The sequence below is a fragment of the Arachis ipaensis genome, chromosome B7 (genome assembly GCF_059453495.1).
Source record: "Arachis ipaensis isolate K30076 ecotype BB chromosome B7, ASM5945349v1, whole genome shotgun sequence".
Lineage (NCBI taxonomy): Eukaryota > Viridiplantae > Streptophyta > Magnoliopsida > Fabales > Fabaceae > Arachis > Arachis ipaensis.
In genome coordinates this window covers 8421699-8446024 of record NC_142442.1, presented here as the reverse complement: position 1 = coordinate 8446024, position 24326 = coordinate 8421699, and the positions used below count along the sequence as shown (strand labels likewise).

At 34.5% G+C, this 24326-nt stretch overlaps 1 protein-coding gene and 1 pseudogene across 1 annotated transcript; one reads left to right on the top strand and one right to left on the bottom strand.

Moving 5' to 3' along the window:
- Positions 1 to 17153: 17153 nt before the first annotated feature.
- Positions 17154 to 18918, top strand: LOC107606687 (uncharacterized). Its single transcript, XM_016308722.1, has 2 exons — positions 17154 to 17259; positions 17930 to 18918. Exons 1-2 carry the CDS (start codon positions 17154 to 17156, stop codon positions 18916 to 18918), a joined length of 1095 nt encoding a protein of 364 aa, XP_016164208.1.
- A 3706-nt stretch (positions 18919 to 22624) lies between these two features.
- On the bottom strand, positions 22625 to 23145 carry LOC148550277 (uncharacterized; annotated as a pseudogene).
- Between the last annotated feature and the right edge of the window lie 1181 nt (positions 23146 to 24326).

The window sequence follows — 24326 nt, the reverse complement described above, 5'->3', positions numbered from 1 at the left end:
ATTTATATGAACAATAATGTATTAACATTGCCATCATCAATTTGTATATTTTGTAATTACAAAATTTAATTTGAAATAAAACAAAAACTTTATCATACTCCACAATAATCCTGATCTGTTTTTTTTTTTTTTTTCGTAACTTTACGAGTAACGAATGAAAATTATGGTCGGACCACTACATAGTATTTAAGGCAATTTACAGTCAAAATTAAATTTTTAAGAAAGGTGGGACTAATATTGTGCCTCATAGTCCTTCTACAATTGTTCAACAGGAGACATTTATCATCCAATTACAAAAAGGTTGAAAAAATAAAAGTAAAAACCTATAATAACAAAGATTTGCTAAAAGGAATAAGATTGTTACCCTAACTGATAACTAGTGTATGATGTATGTACAATACAGGTAAAATTTATATATCTAATGATAATGATGCAGTTATTTTTATAAATAATAAATTTAATATATCTATCTAAACATAAATTATAATTACATTTATTTAATTATTTTAAATAAATCAAAGTTTTGAATTGATAAATATTTTAGACTAATTACCTCAACTGTTTTGAACGATTACCAAATAGGCTCTGATACTACTTATTGGGTCACCATAGAAAACCAAGTGAGAGAACATAGATGAAAAGACACTACATCAATTCGAGGACCACTACATAGTATTTAAGGCAACTTACGGTCAAAATTAAATTTTTAAGAAAGGTGGGACTAATACTGTGCCTCATAGTCTTACTACGATTGTTCAGTTGTTACTTGTTTTATAACAGGAGATACTTATCATCCAATTGCAAAAAGGTTGAAAAAATAAAAGAAAAAACCTATAATAATAAAGATTTACTAAAAGGAGTAAGATTGTTAACCTAGCTGGTAGCTAGTATATGATGTATGTACAATACAGGTAAAATTTATATATCTAATGATAATGATACAGCTACTTTTATAAATGATAAGTTTAATATATCTATCTAAACATAAATTATAATTATATTTATCGACCGTAAGTTGCCTTAAATACTATGTAGTGGTCCTCGAATTGATGTGGTGACTTCTCATCTATGTTCTCTCACTTGGTTTTCTATGGTGACCCAATAAGTAGTATCAGAGCCTATTTGGTAATCATTCAGAACAGTTGAGGTAATTAGTCTAAAATATTTATCAATTCAAAATTTTGATTTATTTAAAATAATTCAATAAATATAATTATAATTTATGTTTAGATAGATATATTAAACTTATCATTTATAAAAGTAGTTGCATCATTATTATTAGATATATAAATTTTACCTGCATTGTACATACATCATACACTAGCTACCAGCTAGGTTAACAATCTTACTCCTTTTAGCAAATCTTTATTATTATAGATTTTTTCTTTTATTTTTTTAACCTTTTTGTAATTGGATGATAAATGTCTCCTGCTGTAAAACAAGTAACAACTGAACAATCGTAGTAGGACTATGAGGCACAGTATTAATCCTACCTTTCTTGAAAATTTAATTTTGACCGTAAGTTGTCTTAAATATTATGTAGTGGTCCTCGAATTGATGTGGTGACTTTTCATCTATGTTCTCTCACTTAGTTTTCTATGGTGACCCAATAAATAGTATCAGAGCCTATTTGGTAATGATTCAGAACGGTTGAGGTAATTAGTTTAAAATATTTATCAATTCAAAACTTTGATTTATTTAAAATAAACAAAATTAAATTTTCAAAAAAGGTGGGACTAATACTGTGCCTCATAGTCCTACTACGATTGTTCAGTTGTTACTTGTTTTACAGCAGGAGATATTTATCATCCAATTGCAAAAATGTTAAAAAAATAAAAGAAAAAATCTATAATAATAAAGATTTGCTAAAAGGAGTAAGATTGTTAACCTAGCTGGTAGCTAGTGTATGATGTATGTACAATGAATTGATAAATATTTTAGACTAATTACCTCTCAACTGTTCTGAATGATTACCAAATAGGCTCTGATACTACTTATTGGGTTACCATAGAAAACCAAGTGAGAGAATATAGATGAAAGGACACCACATTCAACTCACTCATCACCCTAAGGTAGTAAATTAATGGGACTCTCATCTTATAAGCTCCTCACTTTTTCTTGCTTTCTTTAATGTGGGACTAATTACATACACTCTTCACACTTGCAATATTAACAATCTTCCCCTCAAGTTTCTTAAAACACCAGACCGATTAACTATCGACTCTGATACCACTTTGTTGAACCACCGTGGAGAGTTTTCGACCACCGAATCGGCTCTAATACCACTTGTTGGGCCACCGTGGGGAGCTCTCAACCACCAGAGAGACTTCGGCAATTATATACAACTGTGACAGCACAAACCAAGCACACAATACTTTACTGATTAACTAACTTGCTAATTAATTCTTAATTTTCTTGAGCCTCGGTTTCACTGTCCACTAATGCACACTCCTTAACACCCCTCAAGTTTCAGTTGGTTGGCAACTCTGAGTTTGAGTTTTAAACGTTCAAAGAAAGAGGCTGATAACGGTTTAGGAAGAATTTTGATTCTTGTAGCATCATTCTTTCTTCTTATCCAATAAAATATATTTCTAAATGTTGAAACTTTTTTGCTCTCCCTTTCTTGGTGGAAGAGAGAGTTTTACAAGCTGATGCAGCTAAGAGAAGCTCGTTGAAAGTAGAAATAAAAAATTTTAACGACTATTTGAATTAAATTGCAAGAACGAAATCAATATTTGGAACGAAAGAAGATTTCTTCCTTTCGCCTTCCTTACCTTCTTCCAAACCTATTAATAACCAAGTTACGACCTATCTTATTTAGATTTTTAGGACCGAGGAGATGAACAAATGCAGCTCTGTTTTGTGAAAAAATAGGAGAAATGAGGAGAAAAAAAAATGAACAAATAAAAAGAGTTGGAGTGCTTTATGTACTACTGCAGTACTGCTAACGACGAAGGGAGTGGGGACGACACTCTCTTTTCTTTAATTTCATTTCCAACCATTATTGTTATACCGTGTCTGAGTTACAAGCAACTAAATATTATATATACTTAACGTCTCATTCTCTAATACCCGAATCAATTTGAACAATTTAAAAAATCATTTCACCTCACTGGGGTAAAATCGTACTTTCTTGGGTAAAGGCAAAACAAAGAGCAGACACATGAATGGTCATTGTTGCTTGAAGAAACATAGCAATGCATGCCACATTGGATTGCAAGCCTGCGAGGTTTTGATCTCTCCAAGATGTTATTATTTGTGCAAACCTCAAAAAGGTTGTCCTCTTTGCTCTCAGATATGCAAAGATCACGAAGAAGATCATGGATGCGACATGCCTTCACATCTCCATTAAAGTCCACTCGCGATGCTTGAACCAAGCTACGATCAATGAGCTCATACAAGTAATCTTCAGCAACATCCTCCGCATTTCTGGTCCCAGTTTGTTGAATAAATCCCTCAGCCACCCATTTTTGCAGCAATGACCTTACAGGTATCTCAAAATCTTCAGGGTAGATCCCGAAATACAGAAAGCGGGGCTTTAGTCTTGTAGGCAAGTTGTGGTAGTTGAGTTTGAGTACAATATCCTTAACTTGGGACTCATCTTGAGTAAGATACCAGTTGACATGTCCCACAACTTTGAACCATTCCCTATGTGACTTCCTCTTGTTTGCAATTAACCCTGCCAAAACAACAATGGAGAGTGGCAAACCGCCACAACTTTTATAAACTCCTCACTCTTCCTTGATTTCTTTAATATGGGACTAATTTCATACACTCCTAACAATTGCAACATTAATAATCTCTTGCTCAAGTTTCTTAAAACACCAGATCGATTAACCATCGGCTCTAATACCACTTTGTTGAGCTACCATGGAGAGTTCTCGACCACCGAATCGGCTCTGATACCACTTGTTGAGCCACTATGGGTAGCTCTCAACCACCGGAGTGACTTTGGCATTTATGCCGCTAAAGATTTGCTAGAAAGAGTAGAATCATTAACCTAGCTAGTAACTAGTATATGCTGTATGCACAATATAGGTAAGGTGCAAGAGAGAAAGTGGGTCATGATTATATAAGGCGGCTGCTATATCGTACAAAAAGCAAAGCAGAACAAAATAGCCAAACATAAAATTACTTTTGTTCTGCTGCAAGTTTCACCATTTTTCATTTAAATAAAAATGAAGAGTTTTTTTTCTAAAAATTATTTGTCACTTTTGCTAACAGCCTAATTTTGCAGATTATACTAGTAAAATTAAGAAAAAATATAGTGATTCACCTTAATTTCACTGTAATGAATAGTAAATTTTATATGCAATTCATTCTTATTAATTTTGTTAATACAACCTGTGAAATTAGAATGGTAGCAAAATCGAGAAATAATACATAAATTTATAATAATTTCTTTCTTTAAAAAATAATAAATAATGAAACTTTTTACTTAAATAAAAAAAGCAAAGTCGGTATCATAATTCAATTCAATCTTCAAGACATAGTACCAAACTCTCAAATTAATATTCAATTGTAAAATTGCTATTACTACAAGAAAATGGAACATTTGTAACAAAAAATTTGTAACAAATTTAAAATTATTACAAAAAATTAATTTTTTGTAACAAAAATTAGTGATTGTTACATAATAATAATATTTTGTAACAACAATACGATTTGTTACAAAATGTTTTTATATTTTGTAATGATTTGATTTTTTGTTACAAATTATATTGGCTTTTGTAATGAATCGGTATTTTGTTGCAAAAGTTTAAAATATTCTGTAACAAAATATTCATTTGTTTCAAAAACCCCAATTATTTTGTAACAAAAAATTAATTTGTCACAAAATTTAATATTATTTGTAACAAATTATTTGTTTGTCACAAAATATGAGAATTTTTGTAACTAAAAAAATATTTTAAAATGTTAAAATCTTTAAAATAATTTTATTTTGTTTCTAAAATTTATTTTTTTAAAATATTATTTGTATTAATTAATTATTTTTTATAAAAAATTAAAGATTAAAGAATTAATTTTTAAAAATAGTATATATTATTTTATATTTTTATAAAATTAATATATAATTTTTACTAATGATCAAGTCTTAAATGTTGACTAAAAATTAATTTTTAAATTAAAAAATTAATTATTAAACACAAATAAAAATAGTTAAAGTTTAAAAATAAAAACAAATGTAACAACTAAAAATCCTAATTCTAACCCTTTACTTCACTCTTCACTCTTTAAATATTTTCTTATTTAGAATTTAAAATTTTAGTAATTTAATTAAATAATATTTTTTAAAGATAATTTTATAAAATTAATTTAAAATTAAAACTTTAATAATATTTTTTTAAAATTAATTTATAAAATTATAGTTGAATAATATTTTTTTTAAATAATTTTATTAAATTAAAATTAGTTTCAATTATATACTATCCCTATTTTATTAAAAATTATCAAATTACCTTTATACCTATTTTTACCTAAAACCTATCCCTAATTTCTAAGTTCTAACAACACTCTCACCTTACTCTAATACACTCTCCTCACACAACGCCGCTCACACTCCCTTACAGCATTCATTCCACTCAATTATACACACACAGACGCAGAAGCGAAGAAAGAAAAGAAAAGAAAGAAGGAAAGAAAGAAAGGGAGGGCGGAGAGGAAGAGAGAACCGAGGGAGAGGTGGGTCACGCGAGGAGAGGAGAGGGAGTGCGCCGTGGTGCTCATGCCGTCGCGCTCCTTGCCGCCGCCGCCGTGTCGTGCCAGGAGCTCAAAACCGAGGAGGAGAGAGAGGAGACATTGGAGGAGAGGAAGACCATCGCGTCGCCGTCGCGAAAGGTAGAAGAGGATGCGCGAGTGGACTGCCACCGTTCTGCCTCACCGCCGTCGAGCCACCCACTTCCATTGCCGTTCCTTCGTAGCCGCCGCAACTGGTTCGCCGTGAAGAGAAGCCCACTGCTGCGACGCCACTGCTACCGTAGCTGGTTCCTTAGGATTTTTTTTAAGTTGTTCTCGGTTATGATTTTTTATCTAATTATTTTGTTTCACTTTTTTTGGGCATATTTCTGCAGTTTGGTAAGTGGAATTCTTTTAATTTGTTGTTTTATTATCTCTTTGTGATTTATTCTGTTGCAGCATTGAAGCAGCTTGTGCTGCGCATCTTACTGCTGATGTGCTCATCAATTTTGCATAACTGAGAAGGTAAGTAGTGTTGTGGTTTTGAAATTTCAACATATAAAGTAGTATTGTATCATTATGCCATTCTGATTTAGGTAGTTAGGGTTTATCATTGGTTGATTTAGGATTTAAGCTTTATATTCGTTGCTGGTGGTCCGTTGCTGCTCTGCTAGTCCGTGTGAATCGTGGTGCGTCGTTGCTCTGCTTGGCGGTAATATGTTCGGTGGTTGCCTTCTCCTTTGTGCTTGTGGTCACTGAAGGTAAAACTTGATGCTTGTGCTTTTGCTTGATGCTGCTCACTGATTTTAAAGATTCTGCTTATTGAAGGTAAAGCTTGGTGCTTGGTCCTTCTCTTCAGAATTTCACTTCAAATTCCGCATAAAGTTTAAATTTTTTGGTCTGCCTTGTATGCTTTCTCTATGGATTGGTCTTAAATTTTTTGTTTTGTTTTGTTTGTATTCTCGCAGTCCTGATTATTCGATGTGTTCTGCTATTGGAATTGGAATACTTCACTTTTGCTCTAGTTCTTAGTCTTAATCTTACTATATTTTTCTGCTGCCGTCTAAAATTAGAACAATCGGATTATTAGTATTTTAAATCTTTTTTGTATATATAGTAATATGGACTGGTAACTGGCAATATCGCAGGGCTTATGTTTTATTGAGTAAACTTTCAGTTTTTGCATTGTTGACGAGGAAATCTTAGGTTTATTTTAAATTTTTAACCATGGAACATAAAGATTTAGTGGATAAGAATGAAGAGAGTGTTCAATTGATCGAAAAGGTTAGCAATACTGAAGATCGGGATAAGATGAATGAGGTTGAAGGTGTGAAATCTGAGTTGATTAATGTTGATGAGAGCAAGGATTTGCAATCTGAAACTAGTTCTATTCAAGAAGTGCAAGGATGTAATTCCAAGGAATTTGAAGCTGAAATTAAAGTCAATACTAATGCACAAGAGTACTCTGTTGATAAAGAGGGTGCCAATGGAGATTGTGAGCCCGAAAGACTATAGCCAAATCTGGATAAAGATTGATGAACTTGCAGTAATTGTCTGCAAAATGAAAGAGTTTATTCCTGTGAAGGACAGATTTCACAAAATGTGCAGGTTCATTAACTGTTTTCTTGAGTCAGAAGTTGTAAATTTCTTGTCTGAAGGTCAATATCTAGAAAGCCCAGAGGTATGGATTTAATTACCCTATATACAACTAAAACCCATGCAGAAATCCTCATATGTAGTCATTGTTTCTTATTCTTTGATCATTTTATATTTGTTAATCATATGATCAGACAAATCTGCTGAATATTTTAATTAATTATCTTGGTACAATTCTTAGCATCATATTGTCATTACTATTTTTGTGATTGTTGTCTGGTGGTGTAGACTGTTGAGTTTGGATGAAAGCTTGCTAGCAAATTCTTCTTTTATCATGTTCTTGAGTATGTCCAAGCATTTTATTTGACGCTTTCAATTTCTGTTGTTTCAATTATGTTTTATCAGAAAGTTGACAATTCTATGGTGCGTTATTATTTTACTCTAGTGCCTTATTATTTTGATTCTATTTTTTGCATTTTTTTTGGTGATTTTGATACTTTTTGTTTTCTTAAATTTTTGTGTTTGTGAATTGAGTGTCTTAGGTAACTACATCATCATTATTAACATAGAAATATTAATTCAATTTTGTTATTGATTTTGTATTTTTTACAATGCATTGAATTAGGATAGTTTGTATTGTGGAGTTATAGAGAACCGCCTTGGAATTTAGTTTACATAGAGCCCTTTGAAAGTGATAGTCGCTGTAATGCTAGGTTATGACACAAAGACTTCAAAATCTAACTTCAAGAGGCAATGCAAGACCATGAGGAGCTAATAAAGGAAATAGATGTGCTCAAATAAAAACTTGAAGAGTAACGAACACGGCAAGAGGAAGAATTAGCTCAAATGAAAGCTCAATCGGAAGCTCAACAAGCCGTTGTGAATTCTTTCATAGCGCGCTTTGACAATGAAAGAAACTAGACAACTAAAGGTACTCCTAAAATTGCTTATGGTTTTAATACATATTCCTAGATGATTTCTATACTATTAGTATAGTTTAATTTGTATATGGATCTATTTATCACATTTTACTTGTGTCATGGTTGAGAAATGACAAATGTCCTATTATTTGGTTTGATAAATTTGGTTGTGTATTGGCGGAGAAATAAGTTGTGAATTGGTTGTTTTTGTTGGAACCGTAGACGATGGAAATATCCAAGTTTTAGGGGGAGGTTTTGCCCAAATTTTTCTAAACATTTTGGATAAAACCTAATGGAAAAAATTATAATTAGTGTTATATCGTATTTCTAATTTTTTATTTCGGTTTTTCTTATTTACAGGAGTGCTGAAATGGTGACCACATGCTACTTTGAGGGCTCAAGAATATTGATTCATAGAGACTAATCTATGTTAGAACTTTTAACTTTTGGTTGAACTTGTGCAAGACATATAACTTGTAGAACTAATCAATGTACTCACTAATGTTATTGTTTTAAAACAATTTTAGCTAATAAGGCATGTTTGAATTATGTATGTTTTTACATATTATATAAATGTAGACTTGTTTAGTAAAATAGTTAATATATTAGTTAATTAAAAAAATAATTTAGTAAATTATGCATGCAATTTGCATTAAAAAAAATGTTACAAAATAATTATTTTACTTTTGTAACTAAAGAAAAAAAATGTTACAAAATCAAGTAACATTTTGTAACAAAATTTTATGATACGAAAAAATATATTGTCACCAAAAATACATTGAAGATCAAAATTTGTTACTATTTTTGTAATGACTTCCGATTTTTTGTATCAGACAAATTTGTTACAAAATATCACTTTAAATTGTAACAATTCCGTTTTTTGTTACAAAAATTTTTTGTAACGGGACATACTGCAACGACCCTTTTTTTTGTTACAAAATTCTTTTGTTTCAAAATTTTGATTTTTTGTAACAATTTTTTTTGTTACAAATATTGCTTTTTCTTGTAGTATTGATTATTATAAGGGTTAAGTACTGAAATCGTCCCTAAGGTATGGGGTGAAAATCAAAATCGTCCTCGACCTTTTTTTGTTATTAAAATCATCCTCAACGTTATAAAACGTTATAAAATCGTCATTTTTTATTTTATTTTACCAAATTACCCTTATCAATTAATAAAAATAATATTAAAAAAAACTCCCCCCCTCCACTTGCACCCCCACTTCCTTATCTCTTTCCTTTCTTCTCTCCAACTATTGCCATTAACTTCAACAACCTGTCTCTTCTTCTTCGTCTTCTTTAGGTACTCTCAACTTCTAGAACATGCTGCAGCAAGTACCACCTCCAAACTACCCTTCTCATCAACATCATCATGCTATTTTTGTTGCCGCCCAAGTGGGACTGAGGCAACTAGCGCATCTTGACAACAACGTGAACAACGAAAATAGATTGATGAGTAGCAGTAGTAATGATTCATCAAGGGAGGAATGGGTCCAGAAAAGAAGTGATGGTCAAGGAGAACTAATGAACTTCACCGCTTAGTTACCCAAAAATTCAGTAACCATACAAATGAAACAAATAAAAAAGCCAAAATTGATTATCAACTAATTATCAAAACAAACAAACAAAAAGAAGAGAACAAACTCCTCAATTGCTTGAAACTGCGATCGAGTTGTGCCTGACTGATCTGGAACATCTCAGAGACCTGATCTCCGGCCACCGCAGCTTTGTCAAAGCTCTCTTTAATGGCTTCCACGATCTCCTTCAAGTCCTTATGCCGCACCACCATCTTCATCTCCATCATCTCCCCATACTTGCTCCTTGCGTCATCCTCCTCCGCCACCGGCGCCGCCTTCTTCCCTGCCATCGGAGGCGGCGGCGTCACCGGATCTCCCACCACCGACAATCCCCTCATGGAAGACCCCATCACTGATTATCCGAAAGAATGAGGAAGAAGGAAGTTGAAACTTGAAAAGGAGGGTCAGGGGCTTGAGAGTTTGGCTAGATCTGAAAGTAGGAGGAAGGTAAAATTTTGGGGGTGAGGGGGGGGGAAGAGACCGAAGAGGCTGGGAGTGAGGTGGGTGAGGTTTTTCTTTTTTTTAATATTATTTTTATTTTTGTTTTAAGGATAAAATTGTCAAAGTATTATTATTTTTTGTAAAAATGATGATTTTATAACGTTTTGTAACATTGAGGATGATTTTAATAACAAAAAAAGATTGGGGACGATTTTGATTTTGACCCAAGACGTTAAGGACGAAAAGAATACTTAACCACCCTTATTATAATTAGCTTTAATTATAATTTGTTTTTAGTTATCGTTTTATGGACAATGTATTAATCAAGAAGTATTTGTTGTATTAGACTCTTGTTGTAATTACAAGAGACTATCTAAACATAAATTATAATTATATTTTTTGAATTATTTTAAATAAATCAAAATTTAAAATTGGCCACTGTGAGACTTGTTGAATACTCCTTAAATTAATCATTGGCTCTGATACCACTTGTTGGGCCGACATGGAGAGCTCTCGACCTTCTGGGAAACTTCGAAAAGGAACCACGTGAGAGAACATAAGATAAAAAGACACCACAATCAACTCAAAATCTTAAGGTAGTAAGATAATGAATCTCTCATCTTATAAACTCCTCACTCTTCTTTGCTTTCTTTAATATGGGACTAATCTCTTATACTCCTAACAATTGCAACATTAATAATCTCTTACTCAAGTTTCTTAAAACACCAGACCGATTAACTATCGGCTCTAATACCACTTTGTTGAGCTACCGTGGGGAGTTCTCAACCACCGAATCGGCTCTGATACCATTTGTTGAGAAACTGTGGGAAACTCCCAACCACCGAAGAGACTTTGGCATTTATGCCGCTAAGAATTTTCTAGAAGTAGAATCATTAACCTAACTAGTAACTAGTATATGTTGTATGCACAATATAAGTAAGATGCAAGAGAGAAAGTAGGTCATGATTATATAAGGCGGCTGCTATATCGTACAAAAAGCAAAGCAGAACAAAATAGCCAAGCATAAAATTACTTTTATTCTGCTGCAAGTTTCACCCTTTTTTATTTAAATAAAAATGAAGAACTTTTTTCTAAAAATTATTTGTCACTTTTGCTAGTAGCCTAATTTTGCAGATTATGCTAGTAAAATTAAGAAAAAAATACAGTTATTCACCTTAATTTCACTGTAATGAATAGTAAAATTTACATGCAATTCGTTCTTATTGATTTTGTTAATACAACCTGTGAAATTAGAATGGTAGAAAAATCGAGAAATAATACATAAATTTATAATAATTTCTTTCTTTAAAAAAAAAAAATAAATAACGAAACTTTTTACTTAAATAAAAAAAGCCAAATTGGTATCATAATTCAATTCCATCTTTAAGACATAGTGCCAAACTCTCAAATTAATATTCAGTCGTGAAATTGCTATTGATTATTATAATTAGCTTTAATTATGATTTGTTTTTAGTTATCGTTTTATAGACAATGTATTAATCAAGAAGTATTTGTTGTATTAGACTCTTGTTGTAATTACAAAAGACTATCTAAACATAAATGATAATTATATTTTTTAAAATATTTTAAATAAATCAAAATTTTAAATTGGCTATTGTCGAACTTCTTGAATACTACTTAAATTATTCACTGGCTCTGATACCACTTGTTGGGCCGACATGGGGAGCTCTCGATTTTCTGGGAGACTTCGAGGAGAAACCAAGTGAGAGAACATAAGATAAAAAGACACCACATCCAACTCAAAACCTTAAGGTAGTAAGTTAATGAATCTCCCATCTTATAAACTCCTCACTCTTCCTTGTTTTCTTTAATATGAGACTAATTTCATACATTCCTAACAATTGCAACAATAATAATCTCTTGCTCAAATTTCTTAAAATACCAGACCGATTAACCATCTGCTCTAATACCACTTTGTTGAGCTACTGTGGAGAGTTCTCGACCACCTAATCGGCTCTGATACCATTTGTTGAGGCACTGTGTGGAGCTCTCAACTACCGTAGAGACTTTGGCATTTATGCTAAAGATTTGTTAGAAGGAGTAGAATCATTAACCTAGCTAGTAACTAGAATAGGCTGTATGCACAATATAGGTAAGGTGCAATAAAGAAAATGGGTCATGATTATATAAAGCGGCTGCTATATCGTACAAAAAGCAAAGCAGAACAAAATGGCTAAACATAAAATTACTTTTGTTCTACTGCGAGTTTCACCCTTCTTTATTTAAATAAAAATGAAGAATTGTTTTTCTAAAAATTATTTGTCGCTTTTGCTAGCAGTCCAATTTTACAGATTATGCTAGTAAAATTAAGAAAAAAATACAGTTATTCACCTTAATTTCACTGTAATGAATAGTAAAATTTACATGCAATTCATTCTTATTAATTTTGTTAATACAACCTGTGAAATTAGAATGGTAGCAAAATCAAGAAATAATACATAAATTTATAATAATTTCTTTCTTTAAAAAATAATAAATAACGAAACATTTTACTTAAATAAAAAAAGCAAAGTCGGTATCATAATTCAATTCAATCTTCAAAACATAGTGCCAAACTCTCAAATTAATATTCAATCGTAAAATTGCTATTGATTATTATAATTAGCTTTAATTATGATTTGTTTTTAGTTAACGTTTTATGGACAATGTATTAATCAAGACGTATTTGTTATATTAGACTCTTGTTGTAATTACAAAAGATTATCTAAACATAAATTATAATTATATTTTTTGAATTATTTTAAATAAATTAAAAATTTAAATTGGCCATTTTGAGACTTCTTGAATACTCCTTAAACTAATTATTGGCTCTCATACCACTTGTTGGACATACATGGGGAGCTCTCGACCTTCTGGGAGACTTCGGAGAGGAATCAAGTGAGAGAAAATATGATAAAAAGATACCACATCCAACTCAAAACCTTAAGGTAGTAAGTTAATAAATCTCTTATCTTATAAACTCCCCACTCTTCCTTACTTTCTTTAATATGGGACTAATTTCTAACACTCCTAACAATTGCAATATTAATAATCTCTTGCTCAAGTTTTGTAAAACACCAGACCGATTAACCATCGGCTCTAATACCACTTTGTTAAGCTACCGTTGGGAGTTCTCGACCACCGAATCGGCTCTGATACCATTTGTTGAGCCACTGTGGGGAGCTCTCAACCACGGGAGAGACTTTGGCATTTATGTTAAAGATTTGCTAGAAGGAGTAGAATCATTAACTTAGCTAGTAACTAGTATATGCTGTATGCACAATATAGGTAAGGTGCAAGAGAGAAAGTGGGTCATGATTATATAAGGCGGCTGCTATATCGTACAAAAAGCAAAGCAGAACAAAATGGCCAAACATAAAATTACTTTTGTTCTGCTGCAAGTTTCACCCTTTTTTATTTAAATAAAAATGAAGAATTTTTTTTTTAAAAAATTATTTGTCACTTTTACTAGCAGCCTAATTTTACAGATTATGCTAGTAAAATTATGAAAATAATACAGTTATTCACCTTAATTTCACTGTAATGAATAGTAAAATTTACATGTAATTCGTTCTTATTGATTTTGTTAATACAACCTGTGAAATTAGAATAGTAGCAAAATCGAGAAATAATACATAAGTTATTAATAATTTCTTTCTTTAAAAAAATAATAAATAACGAAACTTTTTAGCTTTAATTATGATTTGTTTTTAGTTATCATTTTATAGACAATGTATTAATCAAGAAGTATTTGTTGTATTAGACTCTTGTTGTAATTACAAAAGACTATCTAAATATAAATTATAATTATATTTTTTGAATTATTTTAAATAAATCAAAATTTTAAATTGGCTATTGTGGGTCTTATTGAAAACTCCTTAAACTAATTATTGGCTCTGATACCACTTGTTGGGAAGACATGGGGAGCTCTCGACCTTCTGGGAGACTTTCAAGGAGGAACCAAGTGAGAGAATATAAGATAAAAAGATAACACATCCAACTCAAAACCTTAAGGTAATAAGTTAATGAATCTCTCATCTTATAAACTCCTCACTATTCCTTACTTTCTTTAATATGGGACTAATTTCATACACTCCTAACAATTGCAACATTAATAATCTCTTGCTCAAGGTTCTTAATACACCAGCCCGGTTAACCATCGGCTCTAATACCACTTTGTTGAGCTACCATGGAGAGTTCTCGACCACTAAATCGGCTCTGATACCATTTGTTGAGCCACTATAGGTAGCTCTCAACCACCAGAGAGACTTTGGCATTTATGATAAAGATTTGCTAGAAGGAGTAGAATCATTAACCTAACTAGTAACTAGTATATATTGTATGCACAATATAGGTAAAGTGCAAGAGAGAAAGTGGGTCATGATTATATAAGGCGGCTGCTATATCATACGAAAAGCAAAGCAGAACAAAATGGCCAAACATAAAATTACTTTTGTTCTGCTGCAAGTTTCACCCTTTTTTATTTAAATAAAAATGAAGAGTTTTTTTTCTAAAAATTATTTGTCAATTTTGCTAGCAGCCTAATTTTGCAGATTATGCTAGTAAAATTAAGAAAAAAATACAGTTATTCACCTTAATTTTACTGTAATGAATAGTGAAATTTACATGAAATTCATTCTTATTAATTTTGTTAATACAACCTGTGAAATTAGAATGGTAGCAAAATCGAAAAATAATACATAAATTTATAATAATTTCTTTCTTTAAAAAATAATAAATAACGAAAATTTTTTACTTAAATAAAAAAAGCAAAGTCGGTATCATAATTCAATTCAATCTTCAAGACATAGTGCCAAACTCTCAAATTAATATTCAGTCGTAAAATTGCTATTGATTATTATAATTAGTTTTAATTATGATTTGTTTTTAGTTATCGTTTTATGGACAATGTATTAATCAAGAAGTATTTGTTGTATTAGACTCTTGTTATAATTACAAAAGATTATAAAATTTTAGTTAATTTTATACTTTTTAATTTGTGTATTTTTTTAAATTTATATTAGAATATAATTAAAGAAACTAGGATGAGAGAGAGAGTAGGAAACACAGGGAGGGTAGGTCTAAAGAACATGGCAAGGATCCAAGGGTTTGGAATCGAGAAGAGTATCGGCGGCTGGAGAATGAATCCTTCTCCATATTTGTGAGTAATCTTCTTGAGGACATATCTAAGAGAGAATTATTCCATTTGTTTAATTGGATGGGACGCATCAATGATATATATCTATCCCAAAAACATAAAATTTGGATCATATACATGTTTGTATTCATTCGGTACACAACAAAAGGAGGGGCGTTGAAAGTTATAGCAGAAATGAATCGACTGAGGCTGAGAGGGAAGATTGTCTTTGTGAGAGAGGCTAAGTACAGAAGAATGTCGAAAATAGCAAACATAACCACACCACATAGAAGTGATGGCGCTCAACATCTCAATACTCAGAAACCACGCATGGAAGCAGTGCAACACGATTCTTTATCATCTGAACATGAATTAAAAGCAAAGAAGGTTGAAAAGGACCTGCATGGAAATGGATGGACGAAGAAGGTAGAAGTAGCAACTGCGACAGAAAATTTGGAATGGCTACAGAGAAGTCTTGTAGGAGGCACGACGATGCCTATATATTTTGCTTCTTTGAAGGGAATGGTTGCGAAGAACGTTCCAAATGTTGTCCAGGTTCGGAAAAATGGGAGCATACAAAACGCTGTTAACATTTGACGTTGTTTTGCATGCTGAGGAAACATACACATTGAACATGAATAGTCTCCTACAATTGTCTCACAGTGTATGGAGATGGGAGGAGTTGGAACATAGTGAAACTCGAAGAGTGTGGCTGGAATGCTTTGGGGTTCTGCTGCACGCATGGTCAGCTGACACTTTCAAAATTATAGGAGGTCAATGGGGCGAAGTGGTTGGATGTGATCGAGAGATGGAATTGTGTAAATCTTTCACTATAGGACGTGTTCAGATTGATACTTGTGTAATGGATGTGATTCAAGAATGGATCCATATCAGTATTGGTATGGGAGGTTTTGATGTTCTGGTGAAGGAGGTGGGACATGAGGCGTGTAATTTGCAGTGCACGTGAATTATTGGAGATGAAGGGACATGTATAGAATGGCATCACGGTAACACTAGTAAGAGCCTAAGGCTGGGTTTAAGGCTGCAGCAGGGGATAGAAGTCTTGCATGAAGGAAGCAAAGACGAAGAGCTGGTGATGATGGTAGCACGGGGGGAGAAAGAAGACAAGGCAGATTAGTAATTCCATACATAATTTTGAATGAATGTGTTACTGTCAATAATTATCGCAATCACGGAGAGATCGCAACAAATCAATCAGTTACTGGCGATAATCAAGACTTGCCAGATTTTGAGGGAGGGAACGTTACAAGTTGTGTGGCAGATTCTGAAAACACATGGACATGTGAGCTTAATGGGTTGGACAGGAGGTCCAATAGAGAGAATAAAAAAAGGGCTACCTAAGCAAGCATTGGACCAGCTGTAATTAGAAGTTAGAGGAGGGGAAGCGGGCCTTGATGGGCCCAACGCCAACAGATTCCACGGAGGGAGCTCCTGGGCCCGTGGTGGATCTTCCGGATCGGGTTTCCAACACTTGTGCTGGGAGCGGGTCTCGAACTGCAAAGGGCGAGAGAAACGAAGGTAGCGCTCAGGGCAAAGTCCTTCTCGAAGGTGATAGCAGCACGCATGATGGGGTTAGCCACAGTAGTACTCGGCAGGACGGGAAGCTATGTTGCTGGTCCACCCACAGAGGGGAGGAACGCGCCCAAGCCGGTGACGGAAGTGCGATGGTTGGTAGGGCAGAGAACTGAGCAGTCAGGGGCACCAATGGAGGCTACGTGGTGCGGAACAACAGGGGGTGGAAGTCGGAAGAAGAGGCGAAGCAGATGGGCTCGTGGAGGAGAGATGCATGATATTGAATGGGGGCTGCACGGACCAGAGGCTTGTCCAGAATGATATGAGAGTCGCTGGACATGATCACAATGGCATTAGATATGACGGTTTTGGCCATGAAGGTACAGATAATGAAGCCGAAGACGGTGGTAGCCAGAGCTCAATATTGAGGGAATAATTACTGGAAAATAGAAGGACCTGGGAGCTGGACACAGAGTCAGGGGCTATGCTATACAATGAAGAGGAAGACATTATGACAATTTTACAGGCACAGAATGAAGAGATAGCTCGGAAAAGGAAAGTGGCTAAGCAGAAGGAGAAAATGAGACGGTGCAAACTCAAACATAAAAAGTAGGTGTGTAAAAATTTTTTTAATGATTGTTAGTGCTTGGAATGTGAGGGGTTTACGGGGGGATACGAAGTTGAGGATGGTAAAAGAGCTAAAGAAAAAATATAACTTAAATCTGTTAGGATTGATTGAGACTAAATGGCAGGTTGTGACGAAATTTGATGTTGCAAGAATATGGGGATAGGACAGTTCAGGTTGGGAATATGTAGGTTCTGATGGTACATCTGGTGGACTTTTGCTAATATGGGATGAATGTATGTTTAAAATGAATAATTGCTATAAGGGGGAGAGGTGGTTGTGTGTTGAAGGCATAATGTTAAATAGTAGTTTCAATTGTGCATTCTTCTTGGTCTATGGTGCACATAATAGAGATGAAAAGACTCATGTTTGGGAGGAGCTGAGTTATATAGCTGGGTTATGTCAAGTTTCTTGTTATTTTTTAGGAGACTTTAATGAAATAGTCCATGTGGAGGAACGGAAAGGTGCCACTAGCTTACCTTTGTCTGCGGATGAGTTTAAGGTTTGGATACAAGATATGCACTTAGTGGATCTGTCGCTCACTGATCATAAGTTTACATGGTTTCGGGGACGATCTTGCAGTCGTATAAATAGAGCACTGGTCAATGTGGAGTGGCTAGAAGAGTTTTCGGATAGTCGCCTACGAGGTGGGCCAAGGAGTTTGTCTGATCATTGCCCTATAATAGTGAAGGACAAGAAGATGAGGGGAGGTCCAAGGCCGTCCCGAAGCCTCGATTCGTGGTATACACATGAGGGGTTTTTTAGCATGGTTAAAGAGGAGTGGAGAGGATTGGGGGAGATACAGTTCACGGATAAACTAAAGGCGCTGACAATTCCATTGGGAAGATGGCATAAGGCCAATTTTGGTGAGATGGACAACAAAATTACTAAGTTTGAGGAAGAAATCAAGAAAATTGATGACATGGTAAGCAATGGAGTGTATAATGAAACAATGGAGGCTAGAAGAAAGGCGTTGATTACTTGTTGTGAGAGATGGTATCGAAGAAAGGAAGTACATTGGAAACAGATGTTTCGGTCTCGGCATGCAAAGGAGATGGACAAAAATACAAGATACTTTCACAATATAGCATCAGCAAGGAGGCAAAATAATAGGATTGATAAACTGGTAATAAACGGCAGACAGGTCGGGAATCAAGCGAGAATCACGATAGATGTCAGAGAGTTCTACAAGGAGTTATATCATCAGGAAGCTTCGCCTATGATGGGTTTTAGAGATGGTTTGGTGGGTAAGATAGATGAGGGAGATGCTTTGACTTTAGAGGAGCTACCGTCGGCTGAGGAGATCAGAAAGGCTGCATGGGACTGTGAGTCATCTAAAGTGCCAGGTTGTGATGGGTACAACATGAATTTCATTAAGAGGTGCTGGGGTGAGATTGGTCTGAATTCACGATAGTAGTAATGGGGTTCTTTCAGACATCCAGATTACCGGTAGATGCCAACATCACTTGGGTGGCGCTAGCACCCAAGTTCGTTGGTGCGAAGGAGATCAAATATTTACGCCCTATTAGTATGGTGGGGTGCGTCTACAAAGTTATTTTGAAGGTGCTAGTTAGGAGGATAAGGGCTGTGATGCCGGGGTTAGTAGGGGAGACTCAGAGTACGTTTGTCAAGGGAAGAAAAATACATGATGGGGCGCTTATTGCATGTGAAACAGTGAACTAGCTTAAACTGAGGAAAAAGGAGGCAGCAATAATCAAGTTAGATTTTCAGAAAGCATATGATAGAGTCAAATGGAGTTTTGTGGACATTGTATTATAAAAGATGGATTTTGGGCATAGATGGAGAGTGTGGGTTATGGAGTGTGTGACAACTGCATCTATGTCGGTTCTGATAAATGGCTCGCCATATAAGCCATTCAAAATGGAAAGGGGTTTGAGACAAGGTGACCCACTGTCCCCCTTCTTATTTGTACTGGTTGTGGATGTGTTGCATCGAATGGTTGGAGAGGCCATCAGGAACGGACGTATATCACTGTTGTTGGATGGGAGAGATAATATAGAATTGTCAAACCTGCAGTTTGTTGATGATGCTATTCTGTTTTGTCCACCTGAAGAGGAGACTATTAAGAATTACAAGAGGCTTCTGCGATGTTTTGAGTTGATGTCAGGGCTCAGGATCAATTTTGATAAGTCCAGTTTGATTCTGATTAATTGTGATGAGCAGTGGGTCCAGCGTATGTGCAACTTATTGGGTTGTAAGGGGGACACCCTTCCAGTTAAATACCTTGGAATCTCCTTAGGAGCAAATCCGAGATTGGTGAAGACATGGAAGCCTATAATAGACAAAGTGGAGGAGAAACTCAGTTTGTGGAAAGTTAAGGTGTTAAACAAAGCTGAAAAGTTGGTGCTTATCAAGTCTGTCTTGAATAGTTTGCCAGTGTATTATCTGAGTTTGTTCAGGATGCCGAAGGCGGTTGTTGAGAAATTGATTGCATTGCAGAGAAGATTTCTGTGGAGTAAGGAAGACGGTAGAAACGATATGGCTCTAGTAAGATGGAAAGTGGTGCAAGCTCCCAAGAAACTAGGCGGGCTGGGAGTTGAAGATGCTATGTTTCGTAATGCAGCCCTTCTATTTAAGTGGTGGTGGCGGTTTGCAAAAGAAGATTGCCCATTGTGAAAGAAGATCGTATGTTCGTGTAATAATCTGAATCCCAATGAGCTACTGTCTACTCAAGCGCTACCTACTAAAGGAGGCCCATGGAAGAATATTTGCCAGATATAGATCACGAATCAACGTATAAGGGATAAGGTGGTTACAGGGTTGTCAATGGAGATTGATGATGGGCAACGGACTCACTTTTGGGAGGATGTATGGTCACTCTGTGGATCTCTAAAGAATCGGTTCCCGAGGCTTTTCTCTGTTTCAAACCAATGTAGATCTGTCATTGGGAATTGCGGGTTTTGGGATGGGTTAGAGTGGATTTGGAACTTCCAATGGAGGCGAGAGATTTTTCAATGAGAGTTGGAATTCCTGAGTCAATTACATGAGGATTTGAGAACTGTGAGATTAGTAAATAACCGGGAGGATAGAGTGGTGTGGAAATATGATAAGTAAGGTATTTTTTCAACTAACTCATTTGTGCAAGTGTTGTAGGAAGAAATACTTCCGGAGGAGGTAACTAGCTACAGCTTCACTAGGACCATTTGAAAAGGTTTGGTTCCACCAAGAGTGGAACTGTTTGCTTGGTTTGTTTTGATAGGTAGGGTGAATACAAAAGAGAGGCTAAGCCGGTTTGGGATTGTCAGGCCGGAAGATAAGGTCTGTGTTTTATGTAACAACGATTTGGAATACGTACATCACTTGTTTCTAGGCTGTGTATTTGCTTGGCCAAGTGTGGAGTGCTTGGATATCGGGCTTTGGTCGTCAATGGCCGTATCCAGGTTTGATGAAAAAGCACTTTTTAAGTTGGACAGAGGAATCGAGGAGTAAGGAGGGTCGCAAGCAGAAGATAAGGTGCTTTTGTGCTATTGTGTGGAACATTTGGATGGAAAGGAACATGAGGATTTTTCAGATTAAAAGTAAAGGTGTTGAAGAGATAATTAGCATGACTGTGACTAGCATTAACGAGTGGACAGGTGTTGATCCTTTTTGTTGTTGATGGCTATGTCGAAGATGACATGTGGACTTTTCATTATCTTGGTGTGTCCTTATTTTTAGTTAGAGTTGTGGAGTCTGTCTAGTTCTGTATGCTCCACTCTATTGTGTTGAGCTATTACTTTCAAAAAATATATTAGAATATAATTATATTTTTGTGTATTTATTTATAATTTTATATAATATTTATTATAATACAATTATTTCCATTTAATTGAATCTTGAACTAATAAAATAATAGTTAAAAATAGTTGGATAAAGAATTTTATTTTCAAAACTTTACTTTTACACATCTCACTTTATTGAATAAAACATAAACTCCCAAATAACAATTTTAACAAATGTAAAAATCATTAGAAGTTTTATACGAATAAAACACAAGATGAAGCTATGACTATGGTTTTTTTTTTTTTAAGAAAAATAAGTAAATAAATAAATAAATAGACAATATTAGAAATTATTTTAATATTAATTAGATTGAAAATTAATAAATGGTTATGCTCAATGGTTATGCATGGCGAATATTCAGCAATGGTTATACTCAATGCTATGCACGGCGAGGGTCTGAGATCGGCAGCAAATGCTTGATGCACGGCGACAGTAAAGAATAGATAACCATGGAGTAAATTGTGCCGTTGTGGTGATTTAGTGAATAGAGAGGGAATGAAGGTTACAGGTTAATAGCAGCAATGGTTATGCTCAGTCTTGCCAAGATCCTCAACATGTATATCATAATATCCAACATTCACACCCTGAATTTCATTGGTATGCGATGACTATGGGTAGGAGTCAGGCTAATTCGGCTTAAGATTCTCAATATTTACATTACAATAACCCACAGCCGCCTCTTGATTTTCATTCCCAAGCGGCGAATGTAGGCAATGGTCATTCTACTGAAGTGATGTGGGACTCTCACTATTCACAACAGAATATTCTAACCCCCTAAACTGCTGATCCATATTCGACCGCAGTGAATATGAGCAGCAGTTATCCTCAGCAGATATATCAGCCTGATTTCAGTTCTTCAACAAGGAGATAGTTCAGTGACTGAAGTAATGATGTTTAGGGGAAATAGAATTGCTTCATATCACTGTTAAAGCCTGAATTCAACTAAAAGAAGAACTATAATTGTGAATTGAATAAGTATACTCAGCTATGGTTTCACAGATAAGTTTTCCCTTGTATCTACATCATGCCATAAACTGATCACAATGACTGAACTAAATTCGTTTTTAGAAGCTTTTTTGCTTTATGCTTCTCCACAACTGGAAAACTGGAATGACGAACTCAAGAAGCTGCAACAAGTAATTTAAAGTTATAAAGATAAGATTGAAAAATCTTAACTTTAATTGAGTTTCTGTTCCTTCCAACTCAACAATTATAGCCCCCAATAGTGAGATTCCTAAGAATAGTGAACCTCACTTACCACATAAGAATCTCAATTTTTCAAATATCAAATAAAAATATAAAAATAAAATTTAAAATTTGAAAAAGGGGGTAAGTACCTATTTGCGTTTCCTAGACTTAGCAGCAGACTTACGATTCTTGATCATGCGTCTCTGCTTTTGAAAAATCACCTTGTCCACTGGTTCCTCCACCGCCCTTCTCTTCCCCTTTGCTACCGCAGCTGCCCCTCTTCCTCCACCACCACTGCCTCCTCCTGATAATGATGAGGGTGCTGGGACTCCACTTGCCACTGCAGTAACCCATTGGCAAAAGGCTCAGCTGTGGAGGAGGATGAGCCTTCAACAGCGGACACCTGCGAGAACTGATGAGGAACAGGATGATGATTATGAATAGGAGTAGCAGCGGTGACGTCGTCATCAATAACGGCAGCGTTTTTTTAGAGGAAAGTCTCAAGGGTCATTTCCTCGAACGGGTGGTGATTATGGTAAGGTGAGTCTCAGTGAGAGTGGGTTAGGATAATATATTTCCAGACATCATTGACAGTTTTGGGCGGAGGAGGAGGGGATGAAGAAGGATTTGAGGGATGAGAGGTGGTTATTGTTGTGGTGAGGCACCGCATCTCAAACGAATTCAAAGGAATTTGGATGAAATCATGAAATTGAGTTGAAACATGAAGGTATCTAGTGAGAAAGAGGTAGGGAAAGAAGCGGAGGCTCAACGCGAAAATGAGGGTAAGGGAAGAAGGCAACAAGCCGAGGGTTTAGTTTTTCAATTTTATATGAGATAATTTTAAAAGATCAAAAGATTTGTATCTTTTATTGTAATTTTTGATAAATTATAAATATATTAAAGCTAAACTTTTAGATCGTTTATTAGTCTAATCCAATGCTTTAAATTTGATGATGTATCAGATAAACTTAAAAGACTTGAGCTAATTTTAGACAGACCATACGAATACTACCATATGTTGTAACTAATAATATTTAATCGGTTTGGGAGGCCATGGCCTCCATTTCCACCACAAAAGCTCCAACACTATATATATGTAACATTATAATTTTGATATGATCAAATTAAATATTGCAAGAATAGATGCTATTCCTATAGCTTTTTATAAAACAAACTTGAGTCCCATCTAGGGGTGAGCACGGGTTGCGGGTATCCGATTATCCATTCGAACCCAAATCGAACTAATTAAATTGATTCTGGGACCAACGGGTAATCAAGTCCAACCCGAACCAAACCAATGACTCTTTCTAGCAATTGGTTCGGATAATGGTTTTAGGGTACGAAATCCGAACCAATTCGTAGACCCGACCATATATTAATTAAATAAAAAAAATTTAAAAATATATATGTCTTTTAATATGTTTGGATTTTAATATCTTTAGTGTTTAATATATTTGAATTTTAATGTGTTTAATTTTTAATGTATTTAGTATTTAACATGTTTGGATTATTTTTATTAATGTTACATGTTTATTGTATTTACAGAATTTTTAAGATAATTTTATTTTTTTTATAAATTTTTGTTTCATCGAATATTCAATTATCCGAACCGAACCGAACCAATCCATTTTTAATCATTTTGGTTTAGTTCGGGTACACAAAAAAATACAAATTTAAATTAAACCAAACCAATTATAATTCAATTAATTCGATTTTAATTTAACTTTAAACCCGAACTAACCCGACCCGTACTCACCCTTAATCCCATCTTGGCATCATGTTTTTATACTAAATTAATAGACAGACAAAAAGTGGTTTTGACCCCTTAAATTTTGCTTACAGCGGAAAATG